This window comes from Haliotis cracherodii, unplaced genomic scaffold (genome assembly GCF_022045235.1).
Source record: "Haliotis cracherodii isolate W230 unplaced genomic scaffold, xgHalCrac1.p SCAF_4, whole genome shotgun sequence".
Lineage (NCBI taxonomy): Eukaryota > Metazoa > Mollusca > Gastropoda > Lepetellida > Haliotidae > Haliotis > Haliotis cracherodii.
The window spans coordinates 57,303,255-57,330,179 of NW_027266297.1; the positions used below are offsets into that span (position 1 = coordinate 57,303,255).

The window sequence follows — 26,925 nt, forward strand, 5'->3', positions numbered from 1 at the left end:
TGCTGCCTTGCCTCTGCTGCCTCTGCAACAGGTTCAGGATGCATGGATTGACTCCATGAACCAGTCTCCCGATGTACCCAATGCTGAAGAATTCAACGACTACATAGTCACAAACTGGGTGGATTATGAAGCCAGATTCCCTCTTTCGCTGTGGAACCATCACCAGACATTCGGCCCAATTACCAACAACAACCTGGAGGGTTTCCACAGTCGCCTCAATTCATCACTGAATCATCGTCATCCTAATCTCTACAGGTTCATCGAGATTGACAATCGACTTTCCAGACTGAAGGATCAGCTATCCCAGGGTGTCAAGACACCACTCTAGTTCTTGGATGCTGTTGGCAAACTTCTGAAGATGGACTAAGGTTGTGTCGTGTGACAACCTCGATGTGAACTGTGATGTGAACTGTGATATTAATTTTAACTGGATTTTAATGGATTTTAAGGGATGGATGAATTAAAATGTTGAATTAAATAAAGTAAAAGAGGGTATCAAACATCTTGAGTCATTTCTTTTGTCTATAATAAGACAAGTCCATTTTCATGATAGGGGTTAATTACCTGATTAACATGTGCAACCAGGTATGACCTTGTTGTTTTAAGGTGTCTCACAACTGGGATGTCTTACTAATGGGAGGAGACCGTCAAAATGACTGAAATATTTACACATTTTATAAATTGCCTGAGAGAATCACATTTTACAAATTAACGTTAATATATACACGCTTACAAAGGAAAAGACCTGTGAAAACAACGTCTATCGCGCATTGAAGAATTTCCCAACCAAGACGTAGAGAAACAAGAACGAATCGGTTCAAATGAATGAAAACAAAATGCAAATATCATAATTACAACCTACCAAAGTTATGTGTATAAATTTTAGGCAGCTACCTTGTTCGAGGAATGTATCCATAAATATCCACACAAAGGAACAATAACCCACTCGTCTGCAGCTGTACAAAGAAACTTATTCGATGTCACGTGTCTCTGTAACAATCAAATATTTTAAAATATATATATCGTTTTGGGATATAATAACCCGTGTTCGTTTCTCAACTGATCACTTAGATTGTTTCAGGTGTTTCACATAGGTGTCAAGTCTCAATGGTCAGCTGAGAAAGCCCACGTGACAACTATTTTCATAACGTCCACGGTTCCTAAAAAATCCATTGAGTGATAAATAACAATGATCAATCAATCAACGTATTATCAGTTAACCCTTTGACCAAAGTATGTTGTTTTTACATCGGCACTTCACGCCATGATATGAGTGTATTCCCTTTGTTTTAGTAAACCTAGACATGTAAACACTCACTCTTGACATATCCACTGTGCAAGATAACAGTGATTAATCAATCAACGTATTTTCTGTTAATCCTTTGATGACTAGGAACAATCCATTGATTTACAAAAAAAGTAAATCAACTGATCATTCATCTCTTGCTGGGCTGCCACGTACATATTACATAACACACATTTCACCTCACTTCAAACCAGGATTTAGATTGAATAATTACCCCAGACACTATAAATGCTAAATGGGAACCTTTGTCAGGTAATCTAAGTGATGCTACCACTAATTGTACCTGTAATAAATTCATTAACTGAGCATCAAGTAAATGACGACAAATACACAAGTGTAGGGTTATACGAGAAAACGTGGATGACAACAAGGGAGTAGTAATCGTATTATCGACAAAAGCCGAAATCCGAAAATGCTTTCACTGCATGGATACTTTTTATTAGAATTAAACTATAACTATCTGGGGTATTTCCAAATGACGACATCCGATGAGCTTCGCCGTTCTTTTTGTCTGTTTGTTTAGGCTTAAGAAATTAATTAACATGCACCCTTTGTCGAAATCTTTATAGATCACAGTTAACCAATCAGTGTTTATGCAAAAATGCGTAAAACAAATATTGCCTCCAGCCTCCAAGTTTATTTAGCTGTTCTTGCAGACGGTAGCCCAGTCTCTGGTCACGCTCAGTTGCGTTGCGTATCATTCGGGTACTCACTGGGGAAAAAACAATAACAAAGGCAACAACCAGTCCCGGGGATTGCGTTAGATCTGTGCCCCTTTAATGTTTGTTCATACAGTTTATGCACCTTGTAACACTTTTGGTCTTGTATGCACGGATATCAGCAGTCATTAAGACAAAATTCTACCCAAAATAGCATTGAAGATGTTTGTTGTTTCAAGTTCATCAGCCCACATTCTTTGTTTATGATTTTTGTTTGTTGTTTGACACCACACTCAGCAATATCCCAGCTTTTTAACGGCGGTCTGTAAATAATCGAGTCTAGACCAGACAATCCACTGATTGATATCATCAGCATCGATCCACGCATTTGGGATACAATGACATGCATCAACCAAGTCAGCGAGTCTGACCACCCGATCCTGTGAGTCACCTCTTACGACAAGCTTAGTTGCCTTTTGAGGCAAGCATGGGTTGCTGAAAACCTATTCTACCCCGGATCTTCATGGGTCATGTTTATGACAGTCATGAGACAGGAGTCAACTATTTGTCCCCCAAAATACAAATCAGAAATTTGAAGATTCATGAGTAATTACTGCAGTCTCTGTTGGTTGGGCTCTGTTGCAATTGTGTCATCGTCTCCTTGATGAGCCTTATTTTTAAAACATGTTACCTTTAGGTACCCATTAGGGCTGGGACGGATAACTCAGGTCCCCGGGACGGGTGGGTGCTGAGTAGGACCCGGGTACCCACAGGACTACCTGGACCCATGGTTTGTCACGTGATATATTGTTTAATGACAAAAAAATTATCTAAAACAGTGGTTACACTACAAGTCACTATTGTTCACATTTCTTTCTGACTGTGCACACATTCCTTCTGACTTTTCATATGGTTGAATAAAGATATAACTTAAGTCAACTTCAGTGTATGCATGACCTGATCGTTTAATACATGCATCTAAATACGTTTTGCATGGGCTGTGGTAAAAAAATGCCAATCGGACAGTTTGTGTCTCTTGAGACCTACAGTGGGTAGTCTGAAGTGCCAAGATTACATCCTTAGGCCATGTCAAGTAACTACGTTGGGCTCTTACTGGGTCAGATATAGTATACGATGCTGAAAGAAATGTAAATGATTAAAAAATCAAATCTTGTAGCTTACACAGTTCATCCTGGTTCAAGAACGAAACTTTTCTCTGCATTGTGTTTCACTGTGTTCGAGTGTTTGAGTCATGGGTTCTGGTCATAGCCAGGACATCTCTACAGGACAACCCTACAGGGATTTAATCAAGACAACCCTACAGGGATTTAATCAAGACAACCCTACAGGGATTTAGCCAGGACAACCCTACAGGGATTAAGCCAGGACAACCTTACTGGGATTTTACCAGGACAATTCTACAGGGATTAAGCCAGGACAACCCTACAGGGATTTAGCCAGGACAACCCTACAGGACAACCCTACAGGACAACCCTACAGGACAACCCTACAGGGATTTAGCCAGGACAACCCTACAGGGATTTAGCCAGGACAACCCTACAGGGATTTAGCCAAGACAACCCTACAGGGATTAAGCCAGGACAATTCGACAGGGATTTAGCCATGACAACCCTTAAGGGATTTAGCCAGGACAACCCTACAGGGATTTAGCCAGGACAACCCTAAAGGGATTTAGCCAGGACACCCCTACAGGGATTTAGCCGAGACAGCCCTACAGGGATAAGCCAGGACAATTCTACAGGGATTTATCCATGACAACCCTACAGGGATTTAGCCAGGACAACCCTACAGGGATTTAGCCAAGACAACCCTACAGGGATTAAGCCAGGACAATTCTACAGGGATTTAGCGAGGACAAACCTACAGGGATTTAGCCACAATTTAGCCAGGACAACCCTACAGAGACTTAGCTGGGATTCCACAGAAAATAATATATATTTTTCAGATTTTTAAAGACATTATATAGTTGTTATTTTCTTGAATTCAGGGGTATTTCAAAGTTTTTCAGTTCAGTTTACCAGTCAAAATACTGGTCCATTTTGCCAGTCCTATTTATTAACCTATTGATAGCATCATAAAGAAGGTGTTTTACATCACTGGTCAGTGTTACATATAAAAATGCCAGGCTGCCATCTGGAGCCACAGACTTTAAAACGTGCAGGCCTGGACTAAATTCTTCTACGACGATGGATTACGGAGATTTTGCTGTCGGAAATTTCACATCTGACGATGAGCTCAATTCATTACTAGCTCTAAATTTAACATTTAAATCCTCACGTAAATGAGTTCAGTTTTAAATTAAATTTAGAGCTAGTATAAATCCGTTATACTACCTCTAATTTCAAAACACAGTAGGTTTATATATTAACATTGTATTTTCACACTGCATCAGTGTGCATTAAAAGCAGTAATGTAAAACTAGGCTTTCTCTTTACTGGTCCTGTCACCAGTGAAACACAAGTCACGTATACAAAGCTATATATACATAAGTATAACTACAACATTCGATGTAATAAGTGCCCCGCTCTAATTAGCACCCACATCGATATTTGCTGATGTATTGTAGTGAACAATCCCAATTTGCACCCCTTCCAATTGATCAATGCACACAAGACTTCTTTATACTTGTATGATATGTGTGTTATATGCATTATGGGAAATTAAATTCTGGAAAAATATATCTGTTGTGTATAAACATTTCAGGCTGTCAGCATAGACCACGAAGTTTACGATCTTCTAACTCTATTGTTTTTCACCAAAATAATATTCAAATAAGAGCCCACTATTTATTATTTTGAGAACGCCCTGAGTGGTTATTATGTTGAATACAGAGTGCTTATTATGTTGAATACAATATATTAGAATGAAGTAGTGTGAAAAATATTTTTTTCCAATTTGTGAAATTTTACTGACATTTGCATTTACTTGGTGTCGAGTATCAGTCTCTACATGCTTTGAGAAGGTCAAGATAAATTCCTGGTCTAAGGTTGTCCCCCTGTCAGTACTGCAACCACCCTCATGAATCCCATTTAGTGGCTACTCATTAGTGTGAAATTACCCAATAGATTGGACACTAGGGAGGAAATATATATTGAATACCCAAAGAAAACTATCGATACCAATTATGAATGATGACATGTTAAGAAACATCATATCATCAACGGCCCAAACCATGATCTGGAGTCCTGGTTGATGCAAGATTATATATTTATGTTGGCAGTGATGTGTGACTGTGTCCTGTGTAGCATGTTGAAAGCATGCACCATACACCAGACCACCTTTTTATCTAGTTGGGAATATCTTCTCGCTGCCCTGTTCTCAGTCCTTGAGGCAACCCGGGGCTGTGCAGAACCTGTCTGGACTTGAAGCTGGGAGATCTGTTTGTTTGTTTGTTTGTTGTTTACGCTGCACTCAGCAATATTACAGCAATATAAATAATCGAGTCTGGACCAGACAATCCAGTGATTGATATCATCAGCATCGATCCACGCAATTGGGACCGATGACATGCATCAACCAAGTCAGCGAGCCTGACCACCCGATCCCGTTAGTCGCCTTTTACGACAAGCATAGCCAACTTTTACAGCAAGCATGTGTTGCTGAAGACCTATTCCTCCCCGGATCTTCACAGGTCAAAGCTGTAAGATGAAGCAGGCCAAACAGATAGATTTTTCAGGATGCTGGCAGATCGGAACTGACAAGCACAGTACAGTTATGAAATGTTTCTTCCCATTTATAGCGTTGGTGGATCAGCTTGTACAAATTCTGTAGGAACTTCCATTGGTAGTTTGAAGGGAAACATCTCCCCAACTTTGAAAGTATTGAAAAATGGCTGGGCTTTTTCTAAGCGAACTCAAAATTTGCTTATTATGGACTATAACCTTGACTGGTTTGACTCGTGTTCGGCACTAATCTCGCTGCACTGCCCGAAGCGAAACCTATCGCAGGAATGAGAAACAAAAGATAAAGAGAAGTGAGTGAGTGAGTTGGGTTCAACACCGCTTTTAACAGTATTCCAGTTATATCACGGCGTGTCAACTTAATGTGGGAGGAAAGCCCGAAGTGATGCAGGTCTCAGACCTTTACCACTTCGGTGAAACCCACGAGCACGGGTATAGTGCTGACAAACCTAGAAACATAATCGGGGCGAACCGGGATTCGAACCCACAATCATAGGTTTCTGGCTTGTCCAGGTGACGCAACCTTGCACAGCGAATCGCGGCGCCTTAGACGACTGGGCCACCCATGCCCCCCGGATATAAAATAAAGAGCTGCAGCCAAACTGACATGTGTTTTTGTTGTTGATTATTGTACACGTGACTTGCAAGGGTAATGCTATTGGTCAACATCATCTTATTCACAGTAAAAGACTACATCGTATCATTCAGCAAATTTAGTAAGAGGTGACAAAAAACTTGGTCAATAAAAATGTGAAATTTGAGATAAAATATCAACTAACATGATGATTTGCCATTTAAATTGTATTTTCTGTTCTTACTTACTTTCTTACTTTGGTGATTTAACATGCGTATTTCGCACACGGTGTTGTGCTTGGCATTCTTTTATATACAGGTGACTGGTCAAATTGTTCCATGTGAAAAACATATCCGGCACTCGCAATCAGCTGCACGGAAGTGCTATGTGTATTGTTATTATAATTTAAAATATATTTAATTAAAGCTGCAACTTAAATAACATGATATTGGAATATATTATTCCTGATAAACAATAGTGTCAGACACAATTTTCCTCGATCCTTGCATTAAAATCCTTTCAAGTTATATCATTGGGTGTGTCTTGACCGAATCAAGAAAATTCCAAGAAAACGTGTGTACGGCTGATTGCTGTTTCTGGCTTGTTTACGAGAAAATGTGCAAGGTAATCTTGCAATCCCTGTATGTAAAACAATGCCTAGCAGAACAAAAAATACAATTTAAATGGTAGATCAACAAGTCTGGTGATTTTGTATCTCAATTTCATTTTTGTACTGACCTAGTCTTTTATCACCCGTTCGTATACCGGAATTCACTGAAGGGGTACGGTGTATTTTTTTCTGCGCATAACATTCAATTATTTTTTTTTCAAAAATACTGAATCCACTAGAGGGGGGTGCGCATTAAACTTGGGTGCGCATTGTACTTGGGTGCGCACTGTTCTCAAGAAAATACGGTAAGATTACAGTTTTTTCTTGGTATATGTTATCAAATTGACACTTGATTTTCTTTTGTTCACACGTGAATATCAAACAGTGACTGTCAAATATGATGTAGTTGTGGCCGAAATTAAAATTTATGATTAGCAATAACAAGATTCCGGATCCGAGATGCTGACAAAATTAACCAAAGTGTTCTGTTGTCGAAAACAACAGGTCCCCAGCTATTTGAAGATTGAGAGTTTGAGTATTGTTGCCCTTTAAGGCTTAATGGAGTATGGCATTTGTGAAATTCAGTTCAAGCTTGGGTGCATCAGCTATTTTCTATACCTCTGCAGTGACATGGCCTATATAGTTTACACTCTATCAAGAATCTTACTTTGTTTGACGCTGAGTTCATACTCTTGAAGACATTTCAGATGTGTTTTCATCCTCAGCTGATTCATTTGCTTGTCAAGGGGAGATTAGGTCCCCAGTAACCCATGCTTGTTGTTTGAGTCAAATGTAGATGATGAGGCTCCGTGTCTTGTTTGACTGAGAGTTCACAGATGGCGTGGATCGTTGCACTGTGAGCATTTTCCTGAGGCAAGGGAATTAACTGACGAAGTCCAGTTTCCACCCTTGCTAAACTGGGCTGGAATTTCTTGGCTCGATCATAGTGGCTATTACTAGTTATGTCCCTTCTATGACCCCCCTATTGACCAATCAGATTCCACCTCTCTTATCAATTGCATTTGATTAAAACAAAATGGCGGCACCCAGACAAGATAATCAAAATGAAGATTGTATTAAAACGAGTCTTACTTTGTGAAGTGCATCAAATCACGTGAGCACCTTGATTAAAAACATGAAAAAATTTGGAAAATATCTGTTGATGATGAGTTGGCAGGACACATGCTTTGCAAATCCTGCAATTGACTGAAATGGTCATGGCAGTTAACCAAACCAGATGTCAATTTTGTTACGCGATTTTGATTTGGACTGTGAATAGACTCGTCAGTCCAGCCAAATTATAACTCCATAATACCAGTGTAGATCGGCAGGGGTTAATATTGCGCTTCATCATCTGTTTTCTCCCTTGCCTCAGGAAGATGCTCTGTGAGATACAAACACATTGTATTTTGGTTAATCATTAACGCACCGTATATCTTGAACATATTTATATATACAATCCTACAATTTACTCAGATATGTGACATAAAAACAAGTGCATGTGAATGACTCCAGATTATAATTGCAAGGACAGACAAGTTTGCCAGCCTTTAGTCATGTTAGTCCATCCGTAAGTTGAAAGGCCTCTTCCCTCGGTGTGGATTCGAGTTAGAATTTGTTCCCACCAACTGGTCATAGGAGGCAATTTAATGGTTTAAGTGGTCGGGCAGCGTGACTTTTTTCTCATAATATCTCCATATTGTCTGTTTCAATATTTACACTAACGGTCCACTGTCCTTTTGCTGGAACATCGTCGAGTGCTGTGTTGAGCAACAAATAGACTAACGTGTGTATACCCACCCTGGGGTGTAGGGAATTGGGTTAAAAGAAGACCTTTGTTACTATAAGTACTGACACTTAGGTCATAAACAGATTGTACCTGGATGTGCTCAGCGGATTACTGGGGATATTGTGTTATATTGTGTCATGCATTGTTGATTGTACCAATCATTATTTTCTTCAAAAGACGATATATATTTTTGACGAAAAAAACAACTTTACAGTTTCCATTTTAGCATCATAAGTAGTGAATATTGTAGTGCGAGACATACTCAGCTTAACAAGTCAGGCTTACCTTCTTCAGCAGCTCGTGGAAGAAGTTGAATGTTAACAGACAGATTATGCTGTAAGCTCACTTAGAACTTTGACCTGGTTAGCTAAACAAGGCTAAAGTTCATAAATTGTAACAATCCTAACTAACTTGATTGTGTTGTTTCTGTTTCACAGGCTCAAGGATATGAAGGATTCATGATGGACAAGACAAGAACAGAGTCGCCTCCAACCACTGAACAGTGAATGTCACCATGGAGTCAGTGTTCATCAGCATCAATGAATGGCGACATATTTGTACTAACCACAGAGCAGTGAATGGTAACATTTGAGCACCACAGAGCAGTGAATGGCGACATATTTGAGCACCACAGTAGTGAATGGCGACATATTTGAGCAACACATTAGTGAATGGCGACATATTTGAGCACCACAGTAGTGAATGGCGACATATTTGAGCACCACAGAGCAGTGAATGTCCCTAAATTGGTCACCAAACAGTGAATGGTGCCATGTTGGTCACCAAGCAGTGAATGGTGCCATGTTGGTCCCCAAGCAGTGAATGGTGCCATGTTGATCACTGAGCAGTGAATGGTGCCATGTTGATCACCGAGCAGTGAATGGTGCCATGTCGATCACCGTCCATCCGTAAAATTTGTGCTTGCCTACATGATTAATTTTTTTTAACAGAATGAAAGTCTGATGTGATATGGGGTGACCTTTCCCTAATCTGAAAACAATATTTATTTTTAACTTGCCGTGTGACCATGCCATATTTATGTAAGATAAGAAATCATTAACACTGAAGTGTGAATAATTTCATTTTCGTAAAAATAACTCCCATGTTGAGTGATAGTTACTATAGCAACACCAGCAAGATTGGGCACAAGGCATAAGATACCATTCTGTCACAGAGCATTGACATATTTTGATGATTTTTAACAAATTGTGATAACATTGACAACACTGATATACATTTGGACGAGGTGTGATGAGATACTGGTGCTAATGTTCACGGACTGTGAAGATCACAGACAAGATTTCAAGTCCACCTAATTGTTACACTGCCTGAGGGAAAGTCATTTGTTTTGTACATGAATACTCATATCCTTTGTGTGTCACTGAACAGGAAGCTGTCTCTGTTGAAAATAGATATAATATTGGTTATATGTGAGATTCAAGTGTACTGTCATTTTTGAAGATGTGAGACAATCCATTTACCTGGCAAGTCTGTCAAACCAGTTTTTCTGTGTACTGTCTGTTTGAAGATGTGAGACAATCCATTTACCTGGCAAGTCTGTCAAACCAGTTTTTTGTGTACTGTCTGTTTGAAGATGTGAGACAATCCAATTACCTGGCAAGTCTGTCAAACCAGTTTTTTGTGTACTGTCTGTTTGAAGATGTGAGACAATCCATTTACCTGGCAAGTCTGTCAAACCAGTTTTTTTGTGTACTGTCTGTTTGAAGATGTGAGACAATCCATTTACCTGGCAAGTCTGTCAAACCAGTTTTTTTTGTGAAGGAGATATAACATTGGTTATATGTAGGAGTGAAATGTACTGTGTGTTTGAAGATGTGAGACAATCCTTGCATCGGCCAAGCTCATGAAACAGTTCTCGTCATGTGGACATTATGTCTGTTATCTGTATGAAGTCCAGTGTCTGATGTGAAGATGTGAGACTGTCTCTGGCCAGTCTAGGAATCCAACAGTTCTTGTACTGGACATCGGCTGTTGATGCAGCTGGGTCAACATGTCTGTCAACATTGTGCTGGTGATGCTGATGATAGTGATGCTCCCTCTTGGAGCAGCAGAATGGCCTCTGGGAGGTAAGATACGTCTTGTATTTGTGTTATGATGGTCCTTCTTTAAAACTGAGACATAATTTTATCTCAACAATCTTTTTCCTGTTATGTACAATATATCCCTTTAACAATTTCTGACATTAAATATATTTAAGTCTTTGAAAGGCATTTAGAAGTAATACACATAAGTAAGAAAATTTATTTGTTACAAAAAAAGTTCACATACTCTATATCTAAAAGCTTGCATTTTGGCAAACAAACACTTACCCCTGAATCCATTCCCGTCATTCTCAAGATCTCAAATTACCCGCCCTTGATTTCAAGGAGATATTGATGATGACAGGTTCAATGTACCAATGTGATTCGGATTAGTTTTAGCTTTTTTCCACTGATCAAAACTCTTGAAATTATGTTCTATACAAGACTTGAAGCTAATTCAACTGTATTATAATGGCCCATGACATTCTAAATGGATCAGGGTACCCCAGTTTTAGAGCATCTCTCGTACCAACCTTTTAGAGCAATGAGAGGTCTCTGTTATCCTACCCACTGGGGCGTGATAGGTCTTTTGTATCCCAACAACCAGGGCGTGATAGGTCTCTTGTATTCCACCCCAAGGGCATAATGGGTCTCTTGTATCCTACCACCCCAAGGGCATGATAGGTATCTTGTATCCCACCCCAAGGATGTGAAAGGGTATCTTGTATCCCACCCCAAGGGCATGATAGGTATCTTGTATCCCACCCCAAGGGCATGATAGGCCTCTTGTATCCCACCCCAAGGACATGAAAGGGTATCTTGTATCCCACCTCAAGGGCATGATAGGCCTCTTGTATCCCACCCCAAGGGCATGATAGGCCTCTTGTATCCCACCTCAAGGGCATGATAGGTATCTTGTATCCCACCTCTAGGTCATGATTCGCCTCTTGTATCCCACCCCAAGGACATGAAAGGGTATCTTGTATCCCACTCTTGAGGGTGTGATAGGTCTCTGTTTCCCAACTTGTGGAGCATGATACGTCTCTATTATCCCACACTTCAGGGAAAGTCACGTCTCTACTATCACACACGCACACACCCTCCAGGGCAGGATAAATCTATTGTATCCCACCCATTCCCTGTGGCAAGTTAGGTCTCAGGTATTATACCCATCATGGCAAGTTAGGGGAATTAGGGAAAGGTGGTATTTGGTATCCCATGTTTCAGGGCAAGGTGGTACCTGGTATCACACACTTCAGGGCAAGGTAGTATCAGGTATCACACACATCAAGGCAAGGTAGTATCTGGTATCACACACTTCAGGGCAAGGTAGTATCAGGTCTCACACACATCAAGGCAAGTAGTATCAGGTATCACACACATCAAGGCAAGTAGTATCTGATATCACACACTTCAGGTGAGTGAGTTGGGTTTAACACCGCTTTTAATATTATGCCAGTTTTATCACGGCATGTCAGCTTAATGTGGGAGGAAAGCCCGAAGTGATGCAGGTGCAAGACGTTTACCACTTTGGTGAAACCCACGAGCACGGGTATGGTGCTGACAAACCTAGAAACATAATAAGGGCGAACCGGGATTCGAACCCACAATCATAGGTTTCTGGCGTGCCCAAGGGACGCAACTCTGCACAGCAAATCGCGGCGCCTTAGACGACTGGGCCACCCTTGCCCCCAACACACTTCAGGGCAAAGTGTAGCAGGCATCACCCACTTCAAGGCAAGGTAGTATCTGCTATCACACACTTCAGGGCAAGGTAGTATCAGGTATCACACCCTTCAGGGCAAGTAGTATCAGGTATCACACACTTCAAGGCAAGGTAGTATCAGGTATCACCCACTTCAGGGCACGGTAGTACCAGGCATCACACACTTCAAGGCAAGGTAGTATCGGGCATCACACACTTCAGGGCAAGGTAGTATTGGGTATCACACACATCAAGGCAAGGTAGTATCAGGTATCACACACTTCAGGGCAAGGTAGTATCGGGTATCACACACATCAAGGCAAGGTAGTATCAGGTATCACACACACATCAAGGCAAGGTAGTATTGGGTATCACACACATCAAGGCAAGGTAGTATCAGGTATCACACACTCCAGGGCAAGGTAGTATCAGGCATCACACACTTCAGGGCAAGTAGTATCAGGTATCACACACATCAAGGCAAGGTAGTATCAGGTATCACACACTTCAGGGCAAGGTAGTATCGGGTATCACACACATCAAGGCAAGGTAGTATCGGGCATCACACACTTCAGGGCAAGGTAGTATTGGGTATCACACACATCAAGGCAAGGTAGTATTGGGTATCACACACTTCAGGGCAAGGTAGTATCAGGTATCACACACATCAAGGCAAGGTAGTATCAGGTATCACACACTTCAGGGCAAGGTAGTATCAGGCATCACACACTTCAGGGCAAGTAGTATCAGGTATCACACACTTCTGGGCAAGTAGTATCGGGTATCACACACATCAAGGCAAGGTAGTATCAGGTATCAAACACTTCTGGGCAAGTAGTATCGGGTATCACACACATCAAGGCACGGTAGTACCAGGCATCACACATATCAAGGCAAGGTAGTATCGGGCATCACACACTTCAGGGCAAGGTAGTATTGGGTATCACACACATCAAGGCAAGGTAGTTTCAGGTATCACACACTTCAGGGCAAGGTAGTATCGGGTATCACACACATCAAGGCAAGGTAGTATCAGGTATCACCCACTTCAGGGCACGGTAGTACCAGGCATCACACACTTCAAGGCAAGGTAGTATCGGGCATCACACACTTCAGGGCAAGGTAGTATTGGGTATCACACACATCAAGGCAAGGTAGTATCAGGTATCACACACTTCAGGGCAAGGTAGTATCAGGTATCACACACATCAAGGCAAGGTAGTATCAGGTATCACACACACATCAAGGCAAGGTAGTATTGGGTATCACACACATCAAGGCAAGGTAGTATCAGGTATCACACACTCCAGGGCAAGGTAGTATCAGGCATCACACACTTCAGGGCAAGTAGTATCAGGTATCACACACATCAAGGCAAGGTAGTATCAGGTATCACCCACTTCAGGGCACGGTAGTACCAGGCATCACACACTTCAAGGCAAGGTAGTATCGGGCATCACACACTTCAGGGCAAGGTAGTATTGGGTATCACACACATCAAGGCAAGGTAGTTTCAGGTATCACACACTTCAGGGCAAGGTAGTATCGGGTATCACACACATCAAGGCAAGGTAGTATCAGGTATCACACACTTCAGGGCAAGGTAGTATCGGGTATCACACACATCAAGGCAAGGTAGTATCGGGCATCACACACTTCAGGGCAAGGTAGTATTGGGTATCACACACATCAAGGCAAGGTAGTATCAGGTATCACACACTTCAGGGCAAGGTAGTATCAGGTATCACACACATCAAGGCAAGGTAGTATCAGGTATCACACACACATCAAGGCAAGGTAGTATTGGGTATCACACACATCAAGGCAAGGTAGTATCAGGTATCACACACTCCAGGGCAAGGTAGTATCAGGCATCACACACTTCAGGGCAAGTAGTATCAGGTATCACACACATCAAGGCAAGGTAGTATCAGGTATCACCCACTTCAGGGCACGGTAGTACCAGGCATCACACACTTCAAGGCAAGGTAGTATCGGGCATCACACACTTCAGGGCAAGGTAGTATTGGGTATCACACACATCAAGGCAAGGTAGTTTCAGGTATCACACACTTCAGGGCAAGGTAGTATCGGGTATCACACACATCAAGGCAAGGTAGTATCAGGTATCACACACTTCAGGGCAAGGTAGTATCGGGTATCACACACATCAAGGCAAGGTAGTATCAGGTATCACACACTTCAGGGCAAGGTAGTATCAGGCATCACACACTTCAGGGCAAGTAGTATCAGGTATCACACACTTCTGGGCAAGTAGTATCGGGTATCACACACATCAAGGCAAGGTAGTATCAGGTATCACACACTTCAAGGCAAGGTAGTATTGGGTATCACACACATCAAGGCAAGGTAGTATCAGGTATCACACACTTCAGGGCAAGGTAGTATCGGGTATCACACATATCAAGGCAAGTAGTATCAGGCATCACACACATCAAGGCTAGGAAGTATCAGGTATCACACACACATCAAGGCAAGGTAGTATCAGGTATCACACACACATCAAGGCAAGGTAGTATCAGGTATCACACACACATCAAGGCAAGGTAGTATCAGGTATCACACACTTCAGGGCACGGTAGTACCAGGCATCACACACATCAAGGCAAGGTAGTATCAGGTATCACACACTTCATGGCAAGGTAGTATCAGGCATCACACACATCAAGGCAAGGTAGTATCAGGCATCACACACATCAAGGCTAGGTAGTATCAGGTATCACACACACATCAAGGCTAGGTAGTATCAGGTATCACACACACATCAAGGCTAGGTAGTATCAGGTATCACCCACTTCAGGGCACGGTAGTACCAGGCATCACACACATCAAGGCAAGATAGTATCAGGTATCACACACTTCAAGGCAAGGTAGTATCAGGCATCACACACATCAAGGCAAGGTAGTATCAGGTATCACACACATCAAGGCTAGGTGGTATCAGGTATCACACACACATCAAGGCAAGGTAGTATCAGGTATCACACACACATCAAGGCAAGGCGGTACCTGGTATCACCCACTTCAGGGCAAGGTAGTATCAGGTATCACACACTTCAGGGCAAGGTAGTATCAGGTATCACCCACTTCAGGGCAGGGTAGTACCAGGCATCACACACATCAAGGCAAGGTAGTATCAGGTATCACACACATCAAGGCAAGTACTATCAGGTATCACACACATCAAGGCAAGTACTATCAGGTATCACACACATCAAGGCAAGTACTATCAGGTATCACACACATCAAGGCATATGAATGAAGATGTAATGTCTGAATTAAATTGTTTTGGTTACAGAACTGGTTCCGTCAACTCCGGGAGGGGACTATGTTTTGATTGGTCAACAGCTCCTGCTGGACTGTCACCTGAACAGCTCCACAACCTACAACTCGGGCATGTTGTTTGTGGAGAAGGGGGACGACTTTAATGGAAGCTTGACCATCATTGACCACCGAACAGTTGAGATGAACCTGACCGTCACATCTCTGAGTGATGCTGGGAGGTATTACTGTTGGGTAGGAGTATCAGGGGAAGACAGCAGCCTGTTCGTGGGATCACGCTTAGTGGAAGTTGAATGTAAGTGTAAAATGGTGTAATAATGTGTAAGTGTAATAATTTGGGTAATGTGTCCAGACAACATGGATACAGGTCACTGTGATATAGCTGGATCTGGGTCTGTTTTTCATATCCTCTAAATGGATTGGGTGGTTGGATTCAGGGACTTGGGTGTTTGTGTAGCATTGTGCTGGTAGCAATCACTGGTTGTCAGGTTGTCAGGGTGATTGTGTGGCATTGTGCTGGTGGCAATCAATGGTTGTCTGGCCCAGCTGGACTTTTTACAGGCTGCTGTGATGTAGCTGGAGTATTGATGACTGAAGCATTAACAACAAACAAACATTTAACACAACAACCAGGGTCCCTGATAAGTCACCCTTCAGGGCAAGATGGGTCTCTGATAAGTCACCCTTCAGGGCAACATGGGTCTCTGATAAGTCACCCTTCAGGGCAAGATGGGTCTCTGATAAGACATCATCAAGGGTGAGATGGGTCTCTGATAACACCATCCAGGTCAAGATGGGCCTGTTATTTTTTATTTGTTTGTTGTTTATTGTCACACTCAGCAATATTCCAGCTATATGACGGCGGTGGAGGGATGGGTCTCTGATGCTAGTGAAGAAACAATGCAACAAATCTCTGATGCACTGCCATACCTTGCCGATACATGATATTTACTAAAACTGTATCATGAGATACATGACAATACAAAATATGTATTTTTAATGAAGGAATAATCCTACAAGGGGTGTTCATTAAAGATTTCCCCTAAACCACTTAGGGTTATCATATTTGGTTGAAATTTCACATGTGTAATGATACATGTATCTATGGGTTATGTCTGAATTTGCAGCACCGAACTATTAATCTTACCACTTTTACAGGTGTTATGATCGAGTAGGGTGTGACAATGGAGCCAGTAGAATACCGAACAGTGATTAGGTTTTTATATTTGAAAGGTCGCACACCAAAAGAAACTTTAGATGAAATGAAAGCAACTTATGGGGAAGATGCCCCATCATATGACGTTGTTAAACACTGGCATCGCCAGTTCAAGTGTGGTCGGACATCTGTGAAAACAGCTGCCATTCCTGGTCGCCCCAATTCAGCCATTGATGAGGACACTATCCATCAAGTGGAGACCGCCATTTTGGCAGACCGACATATAACTGTTCGCCAGTTAGCACAAGATGTCAAGATCAGTGTAGGGTCTGTGGAAAAAATCATCCAGGACAATTTGAACATGCATAAGGTGTCTGCACGATGGATTCCGAGGTTGCTCACACCTTTCCAAAAGCAGGAACGAGTCAATTGCTCAAAGGATCTTTTGGACATGTGCAAAAATAACCAGGCAAACATTTTTGACGGACTTACCACACAGGATGAAACATGGGTAAATCACTATGATCCTGAGACTAAAGTTCAGTCGATACAATGGAAGCATGTGGAGTCACCACCCCCAAAGAAGGCACGTGTCCAACCCTCTGCAGGCAAGGTCATGCTCACGGTGTTTTGGGACCAGCACGGAGTAGTGATGATGGATTTCTTGGCAAAGGGTACCACAATCACAGGAGCTTATTATGTTTCACTGCTGCGGAAATTGGGGGACGCTATCACGCTTAATAGGCGTGGCATGCTGACCAAGGGTGTCCGTCTCCTGCAAGACAATGCTCCAGTACACAACTCTCATGTTGCCCAGACAGAAGCGCGTTCCTGTGGCTATGACATCCTTCCACATCCTCCTTACTCTTCTGACCTTGCACCATCTGACTTCCACCTCTTTCCAACCATGAAGTCATTTTTGAAGGGAAAACGTTTTCACAGATGATGAAACACTGATTTCTGAAGTCAAGTCCTGGTTTGAGACGCAAAATGAGGGCTTTTACAAGCGAGGTCTCCATAGTTGCATAAAACGATATGAGAAGTGTGTAACTCTTGGTGGTTTCTATATGGAGAAAGACTAATACCTATGCCAAGTTTCATTCCACTAGGTCCATCAGAAGTGGGTCAGGGGAAATCTTTAATGAACACCCATCGTATCTACTTAGAATTTCATTTCATTTCCTATGATATGTATTGTATCATTGCCTTCATTGTCATTGCATCCCTAGTTGCCAGAATACATGATTATCACTGTTCCAGATTACCCCGAGCCGGTTGTGAACACCACTCAATGATTATCACTGTTCCAGATTACCCCGAGCCGGTTGTGATCACCACTCAATGATTGTCACTGTTCCAGATTACCCCGAGCCGGTTGTGATCACCACTCAATGATTGTCACTGTTCCAGATTACCCCGAGCCGGTTGTGATCACCACTCAATGATTGTCACTGTTCCAGATTACGGGGAGCCGGTTGTGATCACCACTCAATGATTGTCACTGTTCCAGATTACCCCGAGCCGGTTGTGATCACCACTCAATGATTGTCACTGTTCCAGATTACCCCGAGCCGGTTGTGATCACCACTCAATGATTATCACTGTTCCAGATTACGGGGAGCCGGTTGTGATCACCACTCAATGATTGTCACTGTTCCAGATTACGGGGAGCCGATTGTGATCACCACTCAATGATTGTCACTGTTCCAGATTACCCCGAGCCGGTTGTGATCACCACTCAATGATTATCACTGTTCCAGATTACCCCGAGCCGGTTGTGATCACCACTCAATGATTGTCACTGTTCCAGATTACCCCGAGCCGGTTGTGATCACCACTCAATGATTGTCACTGTTCCAGATTACCCCGAGCCGGTTGTGATCACCACTCAATGATTGTCACTGTTCCAGATTACCCCGAGCCGGTTGTGATCACCACTCAATGATTGTCACTGTTCCAGATTACCCCGAGCCGGTTGTGATCACCACTCAATGATTGTCACTGTTCCAGATTACCCCGAGCCGGTTGTGATCACCACTCAATGATTATCACTGTTCCAGATTACCCCGAGCCGGTTGTGATCACCACTCAATGATTGTCACTGTTCCAGATTACCCCGAGCCGGTTGTGATCACCACTCAATGATTGTCACTGTTCCAGATTACCCCGAGCCGGTTGTGATCACCACTCAATGATTGTCACTGTTCCAGATTACCCCGAGCCGGTTGTGATCACCACTCAATGATTATCACTGTTCCAGATTACCCCGAGCCGGTTGTGATCACCACTCAATGATTATCACTGTTCCAGATTACCCCGAGTCGGTTGTGATCACCACTCAATGATTGTCACTGTTCCAGATTACCCCAAGCCGGTTGTGATCACCACTCAATGATTATCACTGTTCCAGATTACCCCGAGCTGGTTGTGAACATCACGTGTGTGAAGTACAACTGGGACGAAAAAATGAACTGCACCTGGGACCTTGGTGTAAACTACGTCAACGCTTCCAATATTGAAGTTTCTTTTTTTTACCGGGCACGGAGAAGGTATGTTTGAAAGATTTGCCCTTTAAATGGATAACCTTTAGGTATGCTTTTTCAAATACACTAAACGATTTAGTAGACATCCATCATGTACTTAGATGTAGCTTAGCACCTGGATAGACTTGGTCCCATACAGCCTGTGATTAACATAAGCAGTGACTTGATGAATCGGTGGTCAGGTTCTGTGACTTGATGAATTGGTGGTCAGGTTCTGTGACTTGATGAATCGGTGGTCAGGTTCTGTGACTTGATGAATCGGTGGTCAGGTTCTGTGACTTGATGAATCGGTGGTCAGGTTCTGTCACTTGATGAATCGGTGGTTAGGTTCTGTGACTTGATGAATTGGTGGTCAGGTTCTGTGACTTGATGAATCGGTGGTCAGGTTCTGTGACTTGATGAATCGGTGGTTAGGTTCTGTGACTTGATGAATTGGTGGTCAGGTTCTGTGCCTTGATGAATCGGTGGTCAGGACAATACCCTTCACCTTCTGTCCGTGAGTATTGACAATACCCTACACCTTGTGTCAGTGTGTAATTACAATACCCTTCACGTTGTATCAGTGAGTATTGACAACACCCTTCACCTTGTGTCAGTGTGTATTGACAATACCCTTCACCTTGTGTCAGTGAGTATTGACAATACCCTTCACCTTGTGTCAGTGTGTAATTACAATACCCTTCACGTTGTATCAGTGAGTATTGATAATACCCTTCACCTTGTGTCAGTGTGTATTGACAATACCCTTCACCTTGTGTCAGTGAGTATTGACAATACCCTTCACCTTGTGTCAGTGTGTATTGACAATACCCTTCACCTTGTGTCAGTGAGTATTGATAATACCCTTCACCTTGTGTCAGTGTGTATTGACAATACCCTTCACCTTGTGTCAGTGAGTATTGACAACACCCTTCACCTTGTGCCAGTGAGTATTGACAATACCCTTCACCTTGTGTCAGAGTGTATTGACAATACCCTTCACCTTGTTTCAGTGAGTATTGACAATACCCTTCACCTTGTGTCAGTGAGTATTGACAATACCCTTCACCTTGTACTGAGTTCACCAGATGAACAATAGACCAATATTGACAATACTTCACCAGATGAACAATAGGCCAGTATTGACAATACTTCACCAGATGAACAATAGACCAGTATTGACAATACTTCACCAGATGAACAATAGGCCAGTACTGACAATACTTCAACAGATGAACAAAAGACCAGTATTGACAATACTTCCCCAGATGAACAATAGGTCGGTATTGACAATACTTCACCAGATGAACAATAGGCCGGTATTGACAATACTTCAACAGATGAACAATAGGCTAGTATTGACAATACTTCACCAGATGAACAATAGGCCAGTACTGACAATACTTCACCAGATGAACAATAGGCTAGTATTGACAATACTTCACCAGATGAACAATAGGCCAGTATTGTCAATACTTCACCAGATGACAATAGACCAGTACTGACAATAATTCACCAAATGAACAAGACAATAGACCAGTATTGACAATAATTCACCAAATGGACAAGACAATAGACCAGTATTGACAGTAATTCACCAGATGGAGAAGACAAGTGCAACACAGCAAGTCACGTTTATGACAATATCAGTTACAACAGCATAACTCAAGCCACTTCTGACAATACCAGTCACAAATGTTGGTAAACACAACTTTAACCAGGTCATAACATTTTGTTTTATCTTTTGACACTAACTTTTCAGTGATAACGACACAGATGTGACTAGGTAATATTCCTACATTTACAGACACAATCTCTCTCTGCATGACATGAACACAAGGACGTCATCAAGTTGATATGGCTGAGATACAGCGGACAATGAAGTCAAATCCTACCTCACCCACTCATTCACCCACTCATCTCTGTCTTCATCCTTTCCTTCAACCCTAAAGCCTTTTTTAATATTAATTGGTTTGCAGATTTAATTCTCTGAACTATGGGTTGGTGATGATAATAAAAATAGTATCAAATCAGCTAGACCCTTCAATTAGACACTTCTGTTAGACCCTTCTGTTAGACCCTTCAATTAGACACTTTTGTTAGACCCTTCAATTAGACACTTCAGCTAGACCCTTCAATTAGACACTTCAGCTAGACCCTTCAATTAAACACATCAGCTAGACCCTTTAATTAGACTCTTCAGTTAGACCCTTCAATTAGATGCTTCAGTTAGACACTTCAATTAGACGTTTCAGTTAGACACTTCAGTTAGACACTTCAGTTAGATACTTCAGCTAGACCCTTCAATTAGATACTACAGTTAGCCCCTTCAATTAGACCCTTTAAATAAGACACTTCAAGAACCGTGAAGATTCAGGGTAGAATAGGACTTCAGCAACCCATGCTTGCCCCAAAAGGCAACTATGCTTGTCGTTAGACCAACGGGATCGGGTGGTCAGGCTCGCTAACTTGGTTGATGCTTGTCATTGTATCCCAATTGCTGACCTCTAGCCCAAAATGCGACTCAAAATGATAATCATTTTGGAAACATAAATGCAAAGTCTAATGCGAGCAAAGACCTCTTGCATTGTTCCCATTTAATTCACACTCATGTTAATTTCAAGATTTACAGTAGACACTATAATTAGTCCCTTTAATAAAACTTCAATTTGAAACAATGTGGTTTTCCTTTCATGAGTGTGATTGCAGAAAAGGCAGTAATAATAAATCCTTAATTTCTTTTCTTCTATTATATTTTTTTCTGGTTTATAGTGTCTGGGATCTGTAAACCAAGTAATAAAAGGCCGGCCCAACTACCTCCGTCTCTGTGAATGGCATCCATACCTACTAATATGCAACTAATGTTTTATTCAGATCACTAACAATGATATACAGTATGGCTTCTCAGAGATCATCAAATGAATGTGCATGTCTCCCTTTCAGTGCTGAACGTATGCTAGTTGAACACAAGTGTAATCATTTTCCCGAGGCAAGAGCCTCCACTTAAATATACATAATTAGGGCTGGCGATGAGAAAACTATAAATGATTACCGTATTTGATGTAATAAGCGTCCAGGGCGCTCTCCAAATTAGAAATAGGGGGCTCTTATTAGAATATTATTTTGGTGGAAAAAATAGAGTTGAAAGATAAATTTCGTGGTTTATGCTGACAGACTGAAACGTTTATATGCGACAGATATATTTTTCTAGAATTTAATTGCCTATATTTAAGGGTGCATATAACACATGTACACACGAATAAATAAGTCATTGATCAATCAGAAGGGCTGCTAATTGGGATTGTTCACGAGCCAATATATTAGCAAATATCGCCGTGGGTGCTTATTATGTTGAATACGGTATCTATATGAAATTGTTGTCATCGATATTAACTTACATAAACTATTGTGATGAAATAAAGTATAGATTTACTGAAACAGACTTGTTATTGTCAATATTGTCAATAGTTGAAGACAGAAAGCAATATTTTTTGTTATATCTCAAATGTCCACAAATCATTCTATGTATCAATGTGTCACTTCTCACCAGTGGTATAGAATTTGTTGATTTCTTTCGGGATATTCTCCTATATTTACTTAAAGTTACTTCTCCGATATTTATCATAATTGATCAATATTTAGTGGGCGATTATCAATCTCTGTAATCTATATCGATAGCCAGCTTTATACATAATACCTGTAAATCTTAGATTAAGATTTTTCGGCTGTCTCAAACTCAAAAATACACAATTAGGGCCGGCTAAAAAGATCGATAATTTGAAATTATGGTTGATTGGAAGAACTATTAACGATTATCTATATGAAATTGTTGTAATCGATATTAACTTACATAAACTATTGTGATGAAATAAAGTATAGATTTACTTAAACAGGCTTGTTATTGTCAGTAATGTCAATTGTCGAAGACGGAAGGTAACATTTTTTGTTATATCTCAAATGTCTATAAAAAAAATCTATGCATAAATGTGTCACTGCTCACCAGTGGTGTGAAATATGTTGATTTCTTTCGGGATATTCTCGCATATTTGCTTAAAGTTACTTCTCTGTTATTTATGATAATTGATAGATATTTAGTTGGCGATTATCAATCTCTGTAATCTATATCGATAGCCAGCTTTATACATAATAACTGTAAATCTTAGATTAAGATTTTTCGGCTGTCTCTAACTCAAATCTACACAATTAGGCTTGGCTAAAAAGATCGATAATTTGAAATTATGGTTGATTGGAAGAACTATTAACGATTATCTATATGAAATTGTTGTCATCGATATTAACTTTCATAAAATATTGTGATGAAATAAAGTATAGATTTACTTAAACAGGCTTGTTATTGTCAGTAATGTCAATTGTCGAAGACGGAAGGCAACATTTTTTGTTATATCTCAAATGTCCACAAAACAATCTATGCATAAATGTGTCACTGCTCACCAGTGGTGTGGAATATGTTGATTTCTTTCAAGATATTCTCGCATATTTGCTTAAAGTTACTTCTCCGATATTTATGATAATTGATAGATATTTAGTTGGCGATTATCGTTCATTGTATCAATTTGATAGCCAGCCCTATACACAGTACCTGTAAATCTTAGATTTAGTGATAGTTTAAGATTTTTTGGCTGTTCCATACTCAAATATACCCAATACCTTTAAAACATAGGTTTGGTGATGGATTACCATTTTTTAACAGTTGTAAGATCTGAATTAAGATTATGTCGAATGTGCGTGAAATGTGTGCCACTTTTCTGTCGGCAGGGGGTTTAGATGCCCCAACCAGACCCAGACAGGGTGCTACTTTACAAGGTACAACTTTCCCAGTCTAACGTATGTTGTCCGCGTGAAGAACAAGAGGACGAATGTGACAGTGAATGGCAGACCCATTTTCTCAAATTGTAATGATCTCGGTAAGGATGCGTTTATGTTACATGTTTGAATTAACCATTAGGGTATTTTGAAACAGTTTGAAGTTAGCAGTCTCGTTAAAATCAGATATTTTACTCCGATACAATATCTGCATCAAGATCTATCAAAATCTCCATAGGAGAGTCAGTAAAACCTAGTGAACAACCCTATATCATATTAAAATGAAATATACTGCGATGACTATGGTTGACTTTGAAGGTCAAGGTCATTACTTATAAATTATCATGGAAACTGGTTATGACCACAATCACCTGATATTCCAGGACCTTGGAACATCGGTTACAACGCCAGCAGTAGAATATGCTTTGGTTATGTTTTGTCATAGCTAACTTCACGTTTTAAAAATGTAATCATCATAGAATATATATATATGAACATCGATGTGCAAATAATACTTGTGGAATAACTTTGATTTGTATAAATATTCGGTTTTCCAGTTAAACCTGATCCAATCAATGTCATCAACGTCAATACAACAAAATCTAATTTCACCTTGGTCTGGAATCATAATAAGCGACTTCGAGCAAAAATGTACCGTTTCCGTTTCCACGAAGTCGGAGATGCAGACTGGAAGGTAATTGTCCCACTATTCAACTTTGTGTGCTCACTCACTCACTCACTCACTCACTCACTCACTCACTCACTCACTCATGAAGCAGATCAACATGTCCTTCACCTTGGGGGGAAGTGTGGTAGCCCTGAGGTTGAAAAGGTTGCTCATTGCGCTGAAGACCTGGGTTCGATTCCCGACGTGCATACACTGTAATAATATGTTTTTGGTGTCCCTCGCTATGATATTGCGTGAACACTGAACATCTCTTTCACTGAATCATATTTTTTTTCACCTGATAGTAACTATTTATAGATGTCCTAAGTTTGAATAGTCATTTATGTGCATGAATTGATCTTGTTCTATGCACCTGGTCATTTCTGACATCCATCCCAGTGCATTCAAAGCTGAAGATGGCCAGATTACCCCATAATTGTACAGGTTCTCAAAAAGTTCTCTTCAAAAGAACTGGAGGTGTAGCCTTATGGTTAAAGCGTTCGCTCATCACCCTGAAGGCCTGGGTCGATTCCCCACATGGGTACAACATGTAAAGCCCATTGCTGGTGTCCCCTGTCGTGATATTGCTGGAATATTGCTAAAAGCGGCGTAAAACCCTACTCTCTCACTTTTCAAAAGAAATGCAGTTCATTGCACAATCAGCCTTAATCTTTGCGGAGCTTGTGAAGATACATGCATGTACATGGCCACACAGCCTTTTTAATGGCAATCATCATGTATCTTTGGGACAGGAAGTCCTGATCGAACCTGCACCTGACTTTGAGGAGGAGCCTCTAAGCATGAGTCAGACAGAGGTGGGGCTACGGCCATACACCCTGTACGAGGTGGAGATGGACACCCGGCCCACTCCTACCACTGGATACTGGAGTGACAAGATCACCAGGACCAAGAGGACACTGGAAGATGGTGAGTGTTGGAGGTCAGGTGTGAGTGTTGGAGGTCCGATGTGAGTGTAAGAGGTCTGATGTGAGTGGTGGAGGTAAGGTGCGAGTGTTGGAGGTCAGCTGTGAAAGGATGTCAGCTGTGAGTGGTGGAGGTCAACTATGAGTGTTGGAGGTCAGATGTGAGTGTGGGAGGTCAAATTTGAGGGCTAAAGATCAGCTGTAAGTGTTGGAGGTCAGATGTGAATGTTAGAGGTCAAATATGAGTGTTGGAGGTCAGATGTGAGAGTTAGAGTTCAAATGTGAGGGCTGGAGGTCAGATGTGAGTGTTGGAGATCAGATGTTAGTGTTGGAGGTCAGACGTGTGTTAGAGGTCAAATGTAAGTGTTGGAGGTTAACTATGAGTGTTGAAGGTCAGCAGTAAGCATTAGAGGTCAATTGTGAGTGTTGCAGGCCACATGTGAGGGCTCAGATGTGAGTGTTGTAGGTAATCATTGGAATTTGATGGTTTGTCTGACATTTGGCCCCATGTACCTTAGTACCTAATTTCAGCAGCTAATAATATCCTACTATATCCTCACACAATTCATCGGGTCCAGTGGGGGTGCAGTGGTCAAGTGTGTGAGTCTAATTTCCTGCTGTCATATTGATTAAATATTGCTGTAAGCAGTATCAAATCCCACTCACTCACTTATTGACAGTGCCAGCTACAGGGCCACACACTACCCCAGGCAGCTTCTACTCAGAGGTCTGTCATTCCAACATCCACGATGTCACCGTGTTTTGGCAGGTAAGAAGTAAATAGGTATTTGCAAGGGGGTCCAACCTGTCCAGTACAGGCCTAGCTCATAGGAATATAGCACGAAAACTACAATGAAATACATAGAAAGTTAAAATTTACTTCAGATATGAAGCAGTGTCGTACTGTGCATGCATTCACCTTCCTCTGACCTGGGCAGGATGATCCCAGGAAAACATATTGAAACTATGATTTTTCAGATTTCAAAATGCTGGTATGTTTTTTTCTTGAGAACAACCAATCCGTGATTAAAAATAATGAAATATGTGCTCTCAAATGTTTTCTCTCCTTGGAACACCAGAGCGCCTGACATTTGTAAACATTTAGTCCTTTAGTCATGTTTATAGAATAATATCTTCAAAAGCC

The 26,925-nt window shown here is 41.4% G+C and overlaps 1 protein-coding gene across 3 annotated transcripts in view; it reads left to right on the forward strand.

Annotated features, from left to right (window-relative positions):
* LOC139480430 (uncharacterized) overlaps positions 1-26,925 on the forward strand; it is a 53,978-nt gene that overhangs the window by 12,635 nt on the left and 14,418 nt on the right. For 2 of the 3 annotated variants that reach the window (XM_071263503.1, XM_071263504.1), the window contains exons 2-9: positions 9,077-10,726; positions 15,706-15,984; positions 19,256-19,394; positions 21,130-21,153; positions 24,144-24,292; positions 24,749-24,885; positions 25,611-25,785; positions 26,462-26,550. In XM_071263503.1, the coding sequence (XP_071119604.1) occupies positions 10,651-10,726; positions 15,706-15,984; positions 19,256-19,394; positions 21,130-21,153; positions 24,144-24,292; positions 24,749-24,885; positions 25,611-25,785; positions 26,462-26,550 (1,068 nt within the window). In that variant the 5' untranslated portion in view covers positions 9,077-10,650. The remainder of the gene's footprint in view (positions 1-9,076; positions 10,727-15,705; positions 15,985-19,255; positions 19,395-21,129; positions 21,154-24,143; positions 24,293-24,748; positions 24,886-25,610; positions 25,786-26,461; positions 26,551-26,925) is intronic. The other variant, XM_071263505.1, reaches the window with a different exon arrangement.